We start from the raw sequence: 17,267 nt of genomic DNA, 5'->3' as shown, positions 1-17,267 counted from the left end.
GTTAACCTCAGAATGCTACAGTTTGGAAACTCTGCACCTCTCCAAGTATCTCACAAGTTTCTGAAAACGAAAAGGTGTCTTCTTAGCCTCAGATCTATCAGAGCTTGTCACCCTGACACTTGTCACCTAGATTCAACATTTATTAGAACTTTGCCACCTTTGATTCATCCGTATTTGTTTTTTCTAAATCATTTCAAAGTTACTTAGAGAATCTTGACACTTTATCTCAAAATACAATCACTGTCTCCAAAAAATCAGGACATCCTTCCACATAATCACAGTTAACATTTTCCCACCTGTCAAAATGAACAGCAGTTCTCCAGTGTCACCTAATTCCCAGTTCACGTTCACATTTGTCATCGCTTCTTTTGAGAAACATACTTGTTGAGAGAACCTAGGACTATGGCTTTCTTGATCTCTTTTTCGTTCATCAGTTCACTCATTCCCTCAGTTTCTCGACAGGTCTCTTGTTGGACAGTGGAGCCACCCGGAGAGGCAGCGACCCCTGGTTCGCACAGGCCGGCCTCCTGCAGGCGCCCCCGACCCGGTGCCATGGCTTGTTCCCAGTGCAAGACTTTGGGTAGAAAGTGTTGTGTTGAACCCCAACATCTTTCTCAAATTATTTAGGTGCAAAGAAAATTTGCGTTTATCATTTGAGTTGCGTTGTAATAACATAATGTAAAAATTAAAAAGTCATAAGACGGAATAAAGGATTTAAAATGTAGCCAGTAGTAAATCTCCACCTTGCAGGGGCGGGTTTCCTTTTTACTTCTCAGATGGATGGCTTGATGACATTGGTTCCGATTGTTCGTAGCCGTGTTGCGTCCATTTGTCCTCTATATTGTTGGACAGAGCATGTGAGAAGCTGTCAGTCTTTCTTAGTCCTCCTTTGTGCAACTCCTTTCTCTTTTAAAAGTTGTTTAAATCACAGGCAAGTTTTATTATGTTTGTTCTACTCTTGTGGCCGCACTAGCAAGATCTTACACTGTAACACAAAATACAGAAGTACCAACGTGTCTGCTGAAATTGTATATCGGAATTAGATTACAGAGATGCTAGACGTCCTTCTGCAGAGTGAAAATGTCCTTTCTAGGAGCCTGCCTTAAGGCCACTGGCACATGTCTTCTTCCTCATTCCTGTCTGTGTTGGGTTTACTGACAGTCGAAAAAGATCTAATCTTGCCCCTCCTTTTGGTGCCCTGCTCAAGTCTGACCTTCCTGACCCCTCTGACTGCCATAACTCATTCCTCCTGGGCCACTCCTTAGTCATTGGGAAAGATCACGATGGAGTGAAAGAATCCAGGGCTTTGCAGCAGACAGATCTGGGCTTGAGTTACAGTATTGCGTAAAGATTCAGAGCATGAGTTTTGGCAACAGGCAGGTGTAAGTTCAAATCCCACCTCTGTGACCCCTAGCAGCCCTCATGTCCTCTCCTCCTAGGGGATGGATGAAGTCTTGGTGTGAAGTACTTAGTTAACATAGTGCCTGGCACATAGTATGTACCAAGAAAATATTTGCCAAATGATTAAATAAATGAATTAATGGTGTCTACCCTTATATTGTCTTAACAGTTCTGATATTCGAACTGCTAGAATTGAGAAAGCACATGTAAAAGAACTTAATGCAATTCCTAAAACATAACATCAGTGTTTTCCTCTTCTCTCCACCCTTCTCCCCATCCCCCACTTGTCCCCAGCTGCCTTATATTACCAACTGTCGCTTTCACACTCAGAAAACATTTAGTGACCGGAAGTTGGTGTCTGTTATTCCCACTCTCATTTGCAAGTTGTGGAAATTCAGCTCAAACTGGCTTTGCCCAAAAAAAGGGATATTGGGGCGTAGAACTCACAACTCCAGGGGACGGCCTAGGCCAGGGGGGACCAGGCAGCCTCCAGCGTGGTTTCTCTGGCGCAGGCCATGCTCCCAGGTAGGCTCCACCCTGGCCCTGGCGAAGCTGGCTGCCAGCAGGCGGCTGCAGGTGTCCGGTCTCCTGGGTTGGCAGCCCCAGCAGAAAGGATTCTTTCCCATAGCCCAGCAGCAGTCCTGGCTGACCGGCCATCTCCAGGTGGGGTTGGGTAGGGGGAGTCAGCCCCGTCAGACCCCTGAGACTGAAAATGAGAAAGGGACATTCCCATTGGGAAAAGAATCGGGGAGACCAAGCAATTCGGAATAAAGTAGTGCCCGTTCTAGCCAGCGTGTGGGCCACGCGGGAGGAGGACGGTGTCCTTATATAAGCACACCCACGCACACAGGTGTGTCAGACACGCAGACAGAACATGTGTGTGTAGTACCAGCCCTCACTGAGCCTGTCTGGCTGGGGAGGCCAGATTGAAATTGCCATGGAGAGTATATATGTAAAGGTCCTTGCAGACAAGGAATGATTCTTTTTTCTTTTTTTTTTTTTTTAATGTTTTAATCTCCGGGTAGTACTTTAAATACATAATAGCTTCTTTAATGGGTAGGTTGTTCGTAATAGTTGTAGCTTCTTGAATCAACTAGAGATATAATTCCCATTCTACAAATTGTCTTTAACATAATACTGCAGTATCTCCTGGAGGATCAAACAGCTGACTTTTTTGAACATGGGTGACTTTTTTTTTTTTAAGCAAGATGGTTGTGGGAATGGGCTGAGGAATAACTTTAAAATGTTGTTTATAGAAATGCCTTTATTTTGAACACTAACTCTCCCATTACGTATGTTAATTTTATAAAGCACATTAAGTGGACAGTTTCCCTAAAATACGTTGACTGACTTGTTTCTTTGTATGGGATTCCACGATGAAAGCAGACCATCTAAAACAGCGTCTTCTCTGCCTTTTCCCTCCAGTACACCCTGCGCTGTGACATGAGGCGGTCTCTGTTGGCCAAGGACTTGACCAAGACCTGTGAATTCATCGTTCACTCTGCTGTAAGCTGCCCTTGGGGGCTCTGTGCTCAGTCATAGGAGTCTTTGGTGGGGGCTGGGACTTTGCCCCACTCACAAGCACTGAGTTAGCCTAGTGTGTTTCGTGGGAAAGACACGGGTCTCCGGGGTCAGAGATGGCGCACAGCCGGCAGCATGAGCATCCGTGTGTGTCGTTCCCTGGGGCCCAGAGTCCCACAGGGTGATGCCATAGGCCCAGAGGGCGCTGCACCTGAGGGGTTTGCACCTCCAGGGAGCCCCATGCTGGGGCACCTACCTTCATTACAGCGAGCAGTGAGCAGGCCTGCTCTCGGCCCTGGAGAGAGACATCTCCTCGTCCCTCAGGGTAGCTACAGCCAGCAGCTCAGAGAAATGGCCCAGCCTGGGAGGAGAAGGCCAGGGGCTTACGTCCTCGGCAGACACAGCAAGAACATACAGAGGTGCTCAGGCCGGGGTCCTGACACCTTCTGCTGATACTTTGCAGTGATAAAAACGTCCTCAAAAATTCCTTTCACATGCAAACGTAGGGAACTAAGTCCCCCTCCCCAGCTGTGGCAGGCGACACATGGTGGGTGACAGGTCCTCATGCGCACAGCTCTGGTTCCCTTGTGTCACAGCCTCTCCAGGTCCTCTGGGGCAGGGCCACTTACACTGTTACAAAATGTCCGTGGGAATCTTTCAGTGATGATTAAGTGCAAACGTAAGACTTAAATCTCTCATGTGTAAAATGGGAGAATCACTGATGCTCTTTCTGTGCAGCATTTTTGTGACTTCTTAGGACTTCCAATATCTGTAGTTCCCCTCTTTATAAATTTTTAATAATCATAATGTTAAGTGTTTCTTTCAGTGCTATGATGTTTTGTGTAAAATATGATTAAAATATCTTTTTTGGAAGTTATTTGATATAGATGGATATTTTCCTTTTTTCCATCAAGGATTTTCAAATGGAAGCAAAAAAAATGTCTTTTCACATAGATTATTCCCTAAAAAAAACACATACCATTTTATGTCCTAAAGAAAAAGAGCCTCCAGCTTTGTGAAGAAGAATGAGCCCAAATTCGGCCCCCCACTCAGAGCCGGGTCCCTGCACTTGGCCCCCGACCTGAGCCCACTCGTGACCGCAGAGCCCGCTCACAGGCCAGCTCAGGCAGGGCAACAGTGGGGGCATCCTCCCTGCTCCTGGGGGTTCACCCACACTCGGCCTTCAAGGATCGTGTTCTTTGTGAATGATTTCACAAGAAGGCCAAACCACACTGTGACTGTAGTTAACAAGTTAAATGTTCTTTATGAGCTGCAAGGAAAAATAGATTCACTAGTAAAAAGATTATATTCAAGAAGAATATTTCCCAGAGAAAGCTTTTGATGAGTGAGTAAACTTGGCAAATCGGTCAGTGTCCTTTCTCCACCACGGCTCCTCTGCCATCTGGGCATCAGTGGCCTTTGGTCCCAGCCCATGAGTAAAAGACCCTGGGCCTGCCCAGCTTGGCTGTGTTGATGGATTCTGCAGCTGTGTAATGCTGTGATGATCACTGTTAATCAGTTACGTTAACATTTATAATTACTGTTTTATAGGTGTGATTCTTCCCAGTAGAAGAATGGCAGCTGAGTGGCTGACAGCTCTGGCCTCAGAGCCAGGCTGCCTGGGTTGGAATCTATGCTCTGCCACTTACTTGAGCACCCTTTTAAGCTCTCTGCGCCTCCCTGTCCTCATCTGGAAAGCGGGACCAGTGGGGGTAGCAGCAGCCCACAGGGTCAGCGTGCCGATTCAGTGGCACATTGTGGAGCCGCTCTGGTGTGCGCTCTCATTCTAAGAGAGAGGTTCAGATGAATGTCTCTCAGTAATGCTACTTGGTTTCTTAAGTCTAATTTTTGAATTCTGGACCTGAAAGTGTCCTCAGAGACTGGGAAGCCTGTCCCTTCATTTTACAGATGAGGAAGCTGAGTCACAGGGATAAAGACGTTTGACAGAACATGACATTCTTTCTTGGCAGAACTGTGTTTAGACCCCAAGCATCCTGCCTCTTAGTACCAAGTTCCGTCTGGTTCACTGTGCTGCCTTGGGTTTCTTTAGGCAGGGAAAGAGAATTTGACGTGCAGAACGTTCAGCCCTCTACTGATTGTGCTTTTTCCTCCTGTTTTAGCCTCAGAAGGGGAAATTGACTCCGAGTCCCGTGGACTTCACTATTACACCTGAAACCTTACAGAATGTCAAAGAGGTAACGTGCTCCTTACACACCATTGCCAGGGAGACTCGCATGGTAACCAGATCCCGCTGATAAACTGCTGCCCAGTTGTTCTTTGTTTGGGTATCAAGTCGTCAGCAAGAGGAAATTTTTGTCTGTACCCAAAATGTCTGTACTTTCAATTTTGATTTCTTGTTAAATTCAGTAACTACTTAGAAGAATGGTCTTTAAAAGAGAAGATCTACGTTTATGATTTTTTTACTGTTTCCTCCCAGTGTTGTTGCATTGTGGTCAGAGACCTCTCCCCTGAGCCCAGGGCCCACACTGCCTGTCCTGGTAGCCGCACCCCCTTTTTTCTTGGCTGGCCCCTGGCCGCTTGTCTGCCATGGGTGTGGCTTTTCCTCCCTGCCCTAACCCTGCATTCTGCCGTCTGGACCCTCCTGATTGTAGTTGAGTCAAAGGCCAGTTTGGGAGGATTATTGGCTTTGTCCCTCGGGAGGCACAGCTGAGGCAGGACTGTGTCATGGGGAGCCTTTCAGGAAGTCCATCTCCCTTCTCTGGTTTCTGGAGCACAGTGGCCCCTGTGAGCCAGTCAGATTTTCTCCCAGGAATTGGAACGTTGATTGGAAGCACGTATGGGGCCAGCGGGTGGACCCGGGCAGTCAGTCCCTACTCCTGAGATGTCGCCCTGCCTCGGTTGACACTGGCATGCTGTGTCCCAGCTAGCTGGCCCCCTTTCCTGGAGTTGATCTACTTCTGAAGAATCTAAATGAGACAGAAATTGGTAATGGAACCAGAGTGAGGAAGTGGTGCTGAGCAGAGAAAACCAGTTCCATCGCACGTGCCCCTCGTCAGTAGCATCTGGCTGGAGTTTTCGAAGTACGGTCACTTTTAATGAAGGAATTTAACCCATTCCTTTTGATTCTGCAAACTGTTGCATTTGTTTGATTCCTTGTATCTTGTCCTGTACTTCCGGGTTTGCTTACTGTTTTTCTTTTCTTCCACTCGTTAGTCTAATTGATCGAGGTCGTTGCGGTTGTTTTTTGTTTTTTTTTTTACTGTTCTTATTGCTGTTTTCTCCTTATTTCTCTAACATCCTATTTCTACTTTCCTAGTAGTTGCCCTTAAAAACTCAAATATACATAGATAATTGTAAGTTTAAATAACAGCGTTGGGAATAAGTACTTTCTAGCAGAAGGCTTGTAACATTTTTGCCCTTCTCTGTCATCACATCCCCTTTGTTGAAACCATTTGAAATGTAAGTTTCAGCTTGTTACCAGTTTTATTTTTCCCGATATTAAACCTTTATTGGCTTGGAAACTTTTTTTTTAAGCTTCACTTCCCATTTTTTTGAAGTAAAATTAATTTACAATGTTAGTTACATTGTAGTGTTTGATATTTCTAGACATTATGAAATTATCCCATGATAAATCTAAGAAACCATTTCTTAGCAGTTGCTTTAGTGTCAGTCATATTATTCGGCCTAATCACAGGTTTCATCATAGCCATGGCTCATCAGTTTCCACTTGCTTATGTTTTCCTTCTTCAAATTATTTTTTGTTTTGCTGGAATACATCCTAGAGTCATTCTTTCAGAAAGGGTAAGGAGTGAACTTAAAAACTGGAGTGTCTGAAAAATATCTTACTTTGTTCTCACATCTGAATTTTTGTTTGTCTAGGTAGAATATCCTGGCTCTAATATCATATTCCCTTAGAACTTGGAAAAACAGCTTACTGGTTTTCTCTAGTGCCTAGTTATACTGATGACAATCTGATTCTCAAATTTGCGGGAACAAATCTGTTCCTACTCCTCTCACCCTCACACCTGAAAACTTCCAAGATCTCCCCATGCTTCGTGATCTAAAATGTCAAAGCACCAGCCCAGGTTTGCATCTTTATTTAGTCAGTGTGCCTGGTGTTTGGGGGTCTCTTTCATCCTAAAGGCTTGAGCCTTCCTTCAGCTCCACGAATTTCTCTTTTCTTATTTCTTAAGTGCGCCATGGAGGAACCCCTTGGCTCTGTTTCAGCTCACTGATTTGCTCTTCAGTTAGTATTTAGCCCCTCTGTTGAAATGTTTGCTCCGACGACGGCGTGATTCATTTAGAAGCACGATTCCTTTGTCAGGGTAGCCCCTTCATTTCCTGCGACGCCGTGTGCCGCATCAAAGGCCCATCACTCCCGTCGTTGATGATTCCCGTTGTGGATGCTCTTTCTTAGGGGGTTGGTTCTAATGTTTGTTGAGTGTGTGCCTCTCTTCCTTGCTTTTATTTTCCTCAACTGTTTATTGGTTCTTGGTTGTCAGTTTATATTTACAGATGAGGATCTAATCTATACGGTATTATTAACTGGACTGTCTCGCCGTAGCCCCAGTGAGACTCTGCCTCTGAGTATAAAAACACACTCTGATTAGCTTTGCCTTGAGGGTCGTACATTCAACCTTGTGGCCTTTCTTTTAGGGTGTGCAGGTAGCTTGTCCTGACTCTGTTGGCTTGCTGTCCTGCATCGGGGCCACAGGTGATTTGGGACACTTGTCCTGCCGTGGCCAATCTGCTTTGGGGAGTCCCCCTGGGGGATGCTGTGGCCCCAGCCTGGGGCAAGTGCTGACTCAGGAGGCTGCATGCAACCAGGATATCCCCCTTTGATGCACCTGTGCACCCCTCCCCTGGATGGAGCCCCCCTTGATCTCAGGGCTGTGCAGAGCCCTGTTGGGAACCCTGTAGGATGGGGCCCCTGAGCTCTCGGGGTCTGCACTGTCCGTCCACTTTCATCTTGCAGAGACACCTCACCAGGTCATCTCAGGGTGTCCCGAGCAGCTGTGCCGGGTGTGGGTCTCTCTTTATCTGCGTATGTTCACACTGTCGGTGAAAGGACAGGTAAAATAAATGTTTAGTCAGTATCCTCACCTGGATGTTGAGCTTTTTTTTTGTCAGTTGCCAAAAACTTTTTTTTTTTAATGAAGGTACTGGGGTTTGAACCCAGGACCTCATGCATGCTCAGCACACACTGCCACTGAGCTCTACCCGCCCCTTAAAAGAATTTTCATGTGAACTGCTTCTGCTTTTGATTTTTCTAAACAAGTAGCTTCTTTTAGTGGTTTTTAGAATTCTGTCTTGAATCAAGACTTTTGTAGAGTTCTCTGCCTTTGGGGGCCACCAGGTACTGAGCGCCCTGGCTCTCCAGCTCTTGACCTCCAGGACCTCCACGTGTGACCACTGACCCTTGGCGTGGGGCTGGTCTGAACCAAGATGAGCTTAAGTATGAGATACTGACCAAGTTTCAAAGACTCAGTATAAAAAAGAGAATGTAAAACCTCATTCATAATTTTAAAATATTGATTACATGTAGAAGTGATAATATTTTGGATATAGTGGTTGATTTTCCCTGTGTCCTTTTACTTTTTTTATGTGACTACTAGAAAATTTTAAATTACATATTTGCTTCACACTTGTGGTTTACATTATGTTTCTGTTGGACAGTGGTGTTCTAAACCCTGAATTATCTTCAGTAACTGGGACACAGCCATCATAAATACCGCTAGAACAATTGTCTCTAACTCTTTAAATCTGTTTTTCCGACAAGAATGTCATCACTTACCCTGACCATTTCCTCTGTCCAGAGAGAAAAGGTCCTAGGCTTTTAGTCAAGTACTGAAGAAAATTGTCCTATTTAAATTTTTGTGAAATAAAATTAATGTGTTGGCTTTTCAAAATTGCAAAATAGGGAATATTTTAAAAATGATAATCTTTTAAAACCTTTTTTTTTTTTTTTTTTTTTTTTTGTGACCGGTTATCCTTAAACACTCTGGCAACTTCCTCAGACATCCCTATGTCGAATTACTTGGTGAGAAGGAGCTTTCCAGATCTGATCGAGGCAGTTAGGATGACTCTGGGTGACATCTGTCATTGTGTACAGGCAGTGTCAGGCGCCTTCTGTCTATAGGTAGTTATTGAATAATTCAGTCTGTGGCTTCAGTCGACAGAAGATGTAAGTACTACTGTACCTTTTTTCCCATTTTGTGAAACAGGGTCTCAGTAGATTTTATGAAAATTATCTAACTCTGTTTTCGGTTTTTATTCGTATCAAAGTGACCTATTGAGCCATTTCCCCCGGCGCCTTCCAGTCCTGACATGTTTGTTTCTGCTTTGTTTTAGAGAGCCTTGCTCCCCAAATTTCTCATCAGAGGACATCTCAACTCAACCAGCTGTGTCATCACACAGCCACTGACGGGAGAGCTGGTGGTTGAGAGCTCGGAGGCCGCCATCAAGAGCATAGAGCTGCAGCTGGTCCGCGTGGAGACGTGCGGTAAGGCCCGCTGTGCCAGCAGGCTGCTGCCCCCGAGCTCGGCGCCCGAGCCCAGTAAACATGTGTTTGAGGAGAGTGAGATGTGGAGGAAGGGAGGGCTCCTGAGTCCTGCAGAGCAGGCGGGAGACCAGGTGACTCGGCTGATGCAGATTCTCATAGCGTCACGACGGGTCTAGGGATAAGCCTGTTGGGGCCTTTGCTGTTTTCTGACCGCGTGATGCCTTCTCCCTGCTCCAGGGTGTGCAGAGGGATATGCCCGTGATGCCACCGAAATTCAGAACATTCAGATCGCTGACGGGGACGTGTGTCGGAGCCTCTCCGTCCCCATATACATGGTCTTCCCCCGGCTGTTCACCTGCCCGACGCTGGAGACCACCAACTTCAAAGTGGGTAAGTGAGCCGCTCCCGGGGTGCTCGTGGGAAGGGCGTGGCCGCAGGAGGGCTGCCTGGTGCTGGGACAGACTCGCTGATCTGCCGGGGTCAGGTGCTGCTCAGGGCGCCCAGTCCTTTGGTCCCTCAACAGAAACGCATGGAGAGTGCTGAGGGTCTGAGGTGAGCAGTCCCAGCTCTGGGGACCTTGCGTCGCCACCCAGGGAGACAGCGTGGGCCGGGGAGGGGACGATAAGCTCTGTGAAGGACGCTAACACAGCCAGGGACCAGCCAGCCGAATGTGGGGGGGCGGTCAGGGCAGCTCCTCGGATGGGCTGGCACTTGAGGGAGACGCAGGACGAGTGACAGCCCAGGGTGAGTGTTAATCTTCCTGAGGGCCTCTGCTCCCCCAGCTGAGGGCGTGCGCGTCATTTTCCAGGACGACGTGGGTGGATATTTTGACCATAAGATCTGAATCGTGTTACAGATGCAGTTTTCTGTCCTGCTTTTTCTCCCTTCGCTTTTTTTTTTTTTTTGGATTTGTAGTCAGTTTACAATGTTGTGTCAATTTCTGGTGCACAGCATGATGTTTCAGTCATATGTATACATCCATATATTCCTTTTCATAGTCTTTTTCAGTATATTATGAACATTTCCTTGATTGTAAGGATTCTTATAAATTTGTATGTATCATTTAATTATTTTATTTGGGGGGAGGTAATTAGGTTTATTTATTTTTAGGGGAGATCCTGGGGATTGAACCTAGGACCTCATGCATGCCAAGCATGCAGTCTGTCATTTGAACTATACTCTCCCCCCTTAAGGATTCTTATAAAATATTTTGATGTTATGTCCATCCTAAGAAAATCATCATCCTGAGAAAATCGTTATGAAGGTCATTGGGGGGCTCACCCCCAGCTGCAGGGACACAGCAGGAGGACCTGCAGGCTCAGCCCTCACTGACACAGCCCTCTGCAGGCCGATGGAAAGGACCACAGAAGTGTGTCCGGGCTCTGCGTCGTGTCCCGGGCTCACTGGTAAATAGACAGAAAAAGGAGGTTTGGTAACTGGTCCTGCTGTTTTGCCTGCTTCAGTGAGAAGCAGGGACTTCGTTCCCACGGCCAGTGTGTTTTGTTAATGTTGTATTTCACCTATATCTTCTAATGTGCATTATTATTAGTCCAGAGAGAATGTTTGTTTTTTTTTCCAATTAGACCATGAATTTATTTTAAATAATTACAGATAATGTAATTTAAAATTGAAGTAAGTTTCACCACCGAAGTTGAGCGCATGCTGTTTGTTTCAAGAGGGGAAGGTGGGCACCTCTGGAATCACTGGGCGCTGCTCAGCCCTCTCTGAGCTCCCGGGTGGAGCGTGAGCCCTGGAGCTCTGCTCGCTCAGCAGGTCAGAGGCACAGTCCACTGTCTGTGGAGCCCTTGAGTGCTTTGTCTGAAACATTACATCATAGCAAGAGCACAGTGGGGTCAGGACCCCCTTGTCAATAGCAAAGAGGGCAACGACTCAGCTGTTCACCAAACATGGAAACGCACAGCAAAGGCGACTGGAAGATGACATCGGGTCAGACTTGAGCCACACCAGGGCACCGCGATTTTTCTCAAAATCCATGTGTGGTTATCGAGTAGGTAACATATGCCCACAGCACACAGTCCAAGAGCACCATGGCCCCGAGTGCTGGGGATGCTCCGGGGAGGGGTCCAGCCCATTTGCTGTCATCAGCAGTGTTTGCTGAAGGGTAGAAGAGGAGCCTTTGAACAAGAGTTTCAGGGAAGTTAACCAGTATCCACAGGAGCAGCAGTTAGACTGCTGGCTGTTTCTGAACATCCTGTCTCACCCGGGGGTGGAGACCCATCCCCAGACAGCCTCAGGCCAGTGTGGAGTCCGCTATTCCATTAGGAACTGTAGAAAATGTAAAAATAAAGCCAAAGGGTATGAATGAAGTGACAAGATTCTGGAAGATTCTCATTAGTAACAACAGAGGTCAAGGAAGGTGTTTGGGGACGCTGAGGCCTCACAGCACGTTCCAAGGTGAGGAGACAGACTCGCTTGGGCAGTCACGCCAGTGTAGCGTCTACACCGATTCTCCCGGGAGTTTGGGGTGACGTGCGTGGGACAGACACCCACATGGCACCCAGTGCCCCGCTCTGTGGAGACGTGTGGTGCCGGTGGTGGGTGGGTGTTCGGTGTCCGCTCTGCGGCCGGTGAGCGTAAAGCTTATCCTTCCTCTTCGCAGAGTTTGAGGTTAACATCGTGGTGCTGCTGCACCCCGACCACCTCATCACGGAGAACTTCCCGCTGAAGCTGTGCAGGACGTAGCCCAGGCGGCCGCACGGCGCCCAGGCCCGCGGCGTCACACTCGTTACATGATGACTCTGTAGCAGAAGTGCGTCTGACCCCTCCGACCACGGGGCCCTTCCTCATTTCCTCCAGGCTTCTGCTGCCGGCGGCGCCTCTGGTTGGAGCTTTCCTTCCACATTCCTCGGGACTGCTTGACTGTACTGGCAAGACCGTCTCCCAGAAAGCGGATTTCCTGTGACTCCTGACTCACCTGCTCCTTTCTAGGTTGAGGAGACAGTTGTCAGAGAGTTCCACCTCTGCTGGGAAGTGAGGTCAGGGACGAGGGAAACCTCCTGACTGGTCCACGGATGTGGCCGGGACTCCGGGCAGCAAAGCCACCTCGCAGGATGGTGACAGGCGTCTGCGGACGCCCACTGGGGAGGGTGCTCGTGGCGTCGGCTGGCAAGTGTAACGTGTTTTCCACTCTGCTCTCTTTTGTAACGTTTTTTTTTAACGACTTCAGAACTTTTAGGAAACTGGAAAACGTGGTCCTTGCTCTCAGGAGTGAGGGGATTTGGTGACTACGCTGGTGTGAGGGTACTTCTGAAATCCTTGGTGTGAAATGGCGTGGGCTCTATTCCCAGAATCGTTAAGTGTGAAGGTGTGTTGGGGTGAAAAGGCGTGTCTGTGCCTGTTGTCGGCTGGGTTCTGAGTGGCAGGAGACCTTGGGCGCCGAGTGAAGACCCCGCTACACTGGGTGGTGCCAGGAAGACAAACACCCTGGACTCGGTGGACTGGCTGCCCCCGTCCTCCCTGAGGGGCCTCCGCTGGGGCCAGGGGGCTGTGGCCTGAAGCCACTTTCTCCCTCGCCTTCCATTGTGGTTTGCAGTATTGGGGGGTTTACAGCACATTGCTTCCTTCAGATCCTGCCATCGTTTCTGTGGGTCCACAGTGGACCAGGCCTTACGCCGTGCGCTTTGCGTGCTGCCTGGGCTTCCCAGCATCCCTCCGCATGGCGCCCCGGGTGGTGCTGCCGTTGTCCTGGGACAGTGTGGTGACCTGTGATGCCGAGGGCCCAGGCTCTGCATTACCCTTGGGCTTCACCAGTGAAATGGATACAGCTTATTCCCTGAGCCATTAAAAGTTGGTTCCCAGAGAAACCTTTCCAGTTTATAAATCTCCTTTTACACACACATGACATTAATGATCTGATGAGGTGTTTTAACCAGACTAGCAGAAGACAAGGAGTCCGTACTTTCCGAGAAATTTCAAAAGTGGAAATCATTTTTAATGGGAAGAAAAGCTAAATGAGAATCCTGAGAAAAGGTCTAGGACTTATATATTGCTGTATAATTTGTTAAGTAAACCAGTTTTATGGACGGAAATATGATGAGTCCTTTCCTTAGGGAATAGTTATCACCTGAAGAGCTGACAGCAGCCCAGCAGCTTTAAAATTATCACCTTTATCATTTCATTCAACCCCAAGGGGCACAAGGAAGGGTCATTTCCTTCCCCTTCTTGGTCGACCCCTGCACCGTGGATTTTTAAGGAAGGCTCGGATAGTTGGATGTCTTGGACAGCAGCCCTCCCGCTGCTGCCCCGGCTGGAGTTGGGGTGTCCACTGTCAGAGTCTCACATTAGAGCCAGAGGAGGGGAGGTGAAGGAAGGAGCCCGTGAACCGTGAATCTGAAACTGTATTTTTTTGAAAATGCCCATTCAAGTAGGAGCATCTTTCGGCTCTCAGAGCCCCAGCAAAAATAGGGCCCAGCTCCAGTTCTCAGCCGACTCGTAGGTTCCACAGTAAAGGTGGAGGGTAAACCAGAGAGAAAACACTTTAAAAAGTACAAGCATCACGCCTGACTGCATCCGGAGTTCATATCCTGAGCCCACCTGCTCCGGTAGCTGGTAGGGAGGTGGAACCGTGACGTCATTTCTGCCTTCATCACTGGAGTCTCCTAATTCCTGAGTCTGAATCTGAATTACCTGTAAAACCTTTGGGGTAAGATCCCCTCCCCGTGCTGGCCGTGATTTGGGCTCTGGTGGGTTGCCAGTGCTCTCCACAGCCCCCTCTCAGTCCCCATCCTGTTCAGAAGCAATGTTGCATTTCCGTGGATGCACACCTGCCTGGCTGGGGACTTACTCCCAGCTCCTTTGCAGCTAGGTGTGGTCATGTGACAAGGACGACACAGGCCCCTTCCTACGGCTGGACCAGGACCAGGCTGTGGCCTGGCCTGGACTGTGCTGGATCACAGCACAATGAACATGTGAGCAGAGCAGCCCACCTCCCACCTCGGTCACCATCACAGGAGAGGGGCAGAAATGGACACATCTTCAAACCACTGGGTTGCTGGGTGTCCTGGCGGCGGCAGCTCAACCTGAAGCCAGTGGCAGGATGGGCGGAAGTTCACCCGCACAGGGCCCAGTCCCACCCCTGCCTCTGGAGGGCCCGAGGTCCACGTGCATAGGATGAAGAAACACTCCTTTCACCTTCGTGCCCACCCTTCATGCCCAAGAGCCAGGACGACGTCAGCACGCTCAGGGGTCCAGACCCTTGCCGGGGCCCATCTGGTCAAGGGCCAGGGCAGGTGTAGACCCGGCACTCCCAGGAGCCACTGCTTTGCGGCCAGCGGTCCCGGGACCCAGCTGGACCCAGCCCTACCCAGTAAAAGCTCCCTGAGCAGAGTGGTAGGAAAGTGGGCTGGTTTGCATTGTCACTAACCGAGCAGGGGATTAAAAAGACTAGTGTAGGCTTTCCCTGGAGAAGTGTCAATGCTGAGATGAACTCCGTGGTGATAGCCCTGATGCAGCCGGCCTGTTTTGGGAGGAGGGCTGCCGCAGGCTCGCGTGTCTGGTGCCGGCTCCCAAACGTCCTTGAGACCTGCAGGAGGTGCTGCCTCAAGGAAGGCCACCCTCCCGTACAGAGGGGTGGGCTGCATGCCGCTCCTGCACCGGAGGCTCCCCTGGGATGGTTTGCAGTTGCTGGAGGTTAACGTACCAACCGTGGCTTTGCACCTAACAAGAGCGGGGGCTGGACAATGTGAGTTACTCTGGACCAGACCCTGTTCTGAGTGCCGTGCACGTTCCCTTGTTTAGTTGTGTAGCGACCTCACGAGGCGGGAACTGTTACCCACCCCACTTACAGATGAGGCGTTGTGGGAAAGCCCCCATCCGTGTCTCCGCACACCTCACCTCCCCCCGGGGAGCAGCTGTTCAGCCTGGTCCAGTTTTACCTGCACGAGGCCCGCTCTCCGTCACCTTGCTGTGTCTGGACTCCACTTCGCCACGTTGGTGACTTGCTTTTCCCCACCATACGCCATCAGTTCTGCTCAGCTGAGTCGAACAAGATGAAGTCGTGAGACTAAGGATACGATTTGCAGCTGTGTCCAGTTTAAGAATGAGGTGAGTGGTTAAAGACCCGGAAGTCCAAGGGAAAACCACATCCTAGTCTTGATTTCCTTTACGTAGAGTGAAAGTATCAGGGAATGTTCTAGGCCTGTTCAGGGCACTACAACATCCTTTGGTAAGTGACCTCGCAGTAGCCTTCTTAGGGGGTGTTAGTCCCACTCAGCCGAGCGCACAGAAGCTGTGACCTGCCCAGGCCACGCTGCTCAGCTGAGTCTTGGCTTCACGTTACCTGCAGTGAGAACTAGACAGCCGTGGCCTAAGTGTGCGTGTGGTCTTGGTCGTGGGGAGCGATTGCTGACTGCTTCATGAACTATTGCTACTGATGTCACTCTGTAATTCCCAGCTGGCTTTCAAGAAAGGTAGAACATTTTCTGGGAAGGAATCTGTTTCCCTGGTAAGGCTTACCCAAGCTAACTTATGTTGGGACTCTGCATAAGAGGAGAGGTGAAAAATTACACAGCAGAACACTTACCTGGGAAAATGCTCTGTGGAGGGAAGGCCTTATTTTGAATATAAATGTTTCTGTTACCCCAAGACTGTCAAAACTAGCCACTCGGGTAGAATAAAATGTCTGTGGGTCTAAGTGGTGGAGGTGAGAGTAAGGTCCAGGTCAATACCTTCCCTACTCTGACCACTGAAAGCTATTTATTTTTGAGACTGTCAGTAGTTAGAGTATTCAGAGAGTGTGACTTTAGGTGACAAGGCCACCTCATTGGTAGAGTTAAAGCTGATCAACCTACACTTAACAAGGAGCAGACAAATTATTAGAAAATAGTGGAGGGGGTGCAAACTGAGGCGTGAAAGCTCAGTGAGGACCCCTGATGCCCAACTCTGCTTTCCTGTGAATGCCACTGATAAAGTGGGAGTGCCCGAGCCCCCCGTCCAGGTAGGTAAGATTCTGACTTGGTAGGGTTTTCTGTGCCAAACCCAGCCAGTCCCTCTAAAGCTTTCCATGTAACAGAAGAAACACATACTCTGGAGGTTATTTAAGTCCTTAGAAAAGCATAGAGACATAATTCATGCCTGCTTTAAGACACTTGTCAGAGCACTGGCTTGATGAAGACCAAGGGCGGAGATAACACCGAAACGTTTGGTTTGCCTGTCATCTGCCTGTCGTTTCCCCAAAGGAGGCCTCTGTCTGGTTCCCTTGACAAAGTCCAGCTGTGGCTGAGACTGTGAAGGCCCACGGAGAAGCAACTCCAGAGAAAAGGATAATTGAGAGGCAGGGTTTGTTCAACAAAAGGCCCCACAATGGGGGATGTGGTCACTTCCTTTTTCAGGGGCCACTGTCTCCCATCTGAGTCAAGGACTAGGGCTTCAAGACCACAAACTCTAAGTGACAGAAATGGGACAAGCTTTTCTGTCTGCAGATGAGCAGCCGCCTTGGGGAGGCTGGGCCCACAGCCCAGACATCCTGCGGCCTGATACACAAGAAAGGGGTGTGCTCAGACGTAGTTGTGGAAGGGTGGTAGAAGAGAGCAGAAAAGTAAAAATCTTGAATATTCATTTTTGTTTTAAAATAGCTTCAGTAGCAATATGTTTTTAAGAAAACTCAGATTCAAAATCCACTACATTAAAAGAGCAGACAAATTTGAGTTTAGTATTTATTTCCTAAAATGTTCACCACCATGTCGCTTTATGTTTTACAGAAAATTTTTTTTTTAATCCATGGAAAATTTGAAAAAATGAAATGCTGCAAAGAAACAAACTCAATAAAATTTTAACACATAGAATGCCCACACCACATACAGTACCGTAGTGCAGTAAAATTAAAAACTGATCTGAAAGGAAAACCAAGTTCAATAGAACCACT

At 48.4% G+C, this 17,267-nt stretch overlaps 1 protein-coding gene across 1 annotated transcript in view; it reads left to right on the top strand.

The window, feature by feature from the left end:
- The window catches only part of VPS26C (VPS26 endosomal protein sorting factor C), a 41,143-nt gene extending 27,930 nt beyond the window's left edge, over positions 1–13,213 (top strand). Inside the window, exons 4-8 of the mRNA XM_006204978.4 lie at positions 2,827–2,907; positions 5,043–5,117; positions 9,235–9,385; positions 9,623–9,775; positions 12,006–13,213. Coding sequence (XP_006205040.1) covers positions 2,827–2,907; positions 5,043–5,117; positions 9,235–9,385; positions 9,623–9,775; positions 12,006–12,088 — 543 coding nt within the window. The 3' untranslated portion in view covers positions 12,089–13,213. The remainder of the gene's footprint in view (positions 1–2,826; positions 2,908–5,042; positions 5,118–9,234; positions 9,386–9,622; positions 9,776–12,005) is intronic.
- The last annotated feature ends 4,054 nt before the right edge of the window (positions 13,214–17,267 follow it).

The sequence above is a fragment of the Vicugna pacos genome, chromosome 1 (assembly GCF_048564905.1).
Source record: "Vicugna pacos chromosome 1, VicPac4, whole genome shotgun sequence".
Classification (NCBI taxonomy): Eukaryota; Metazoa; Chordata; class Mammalia; order Artiodactyla; family Camelidae; genus Vicugna; species Vicugna pacos.
The sequence above is the reverse complement of the archived record's forward strand: the minus strand, read 5'-3'. Positions and strand labels throughout refer to the sequence as shown.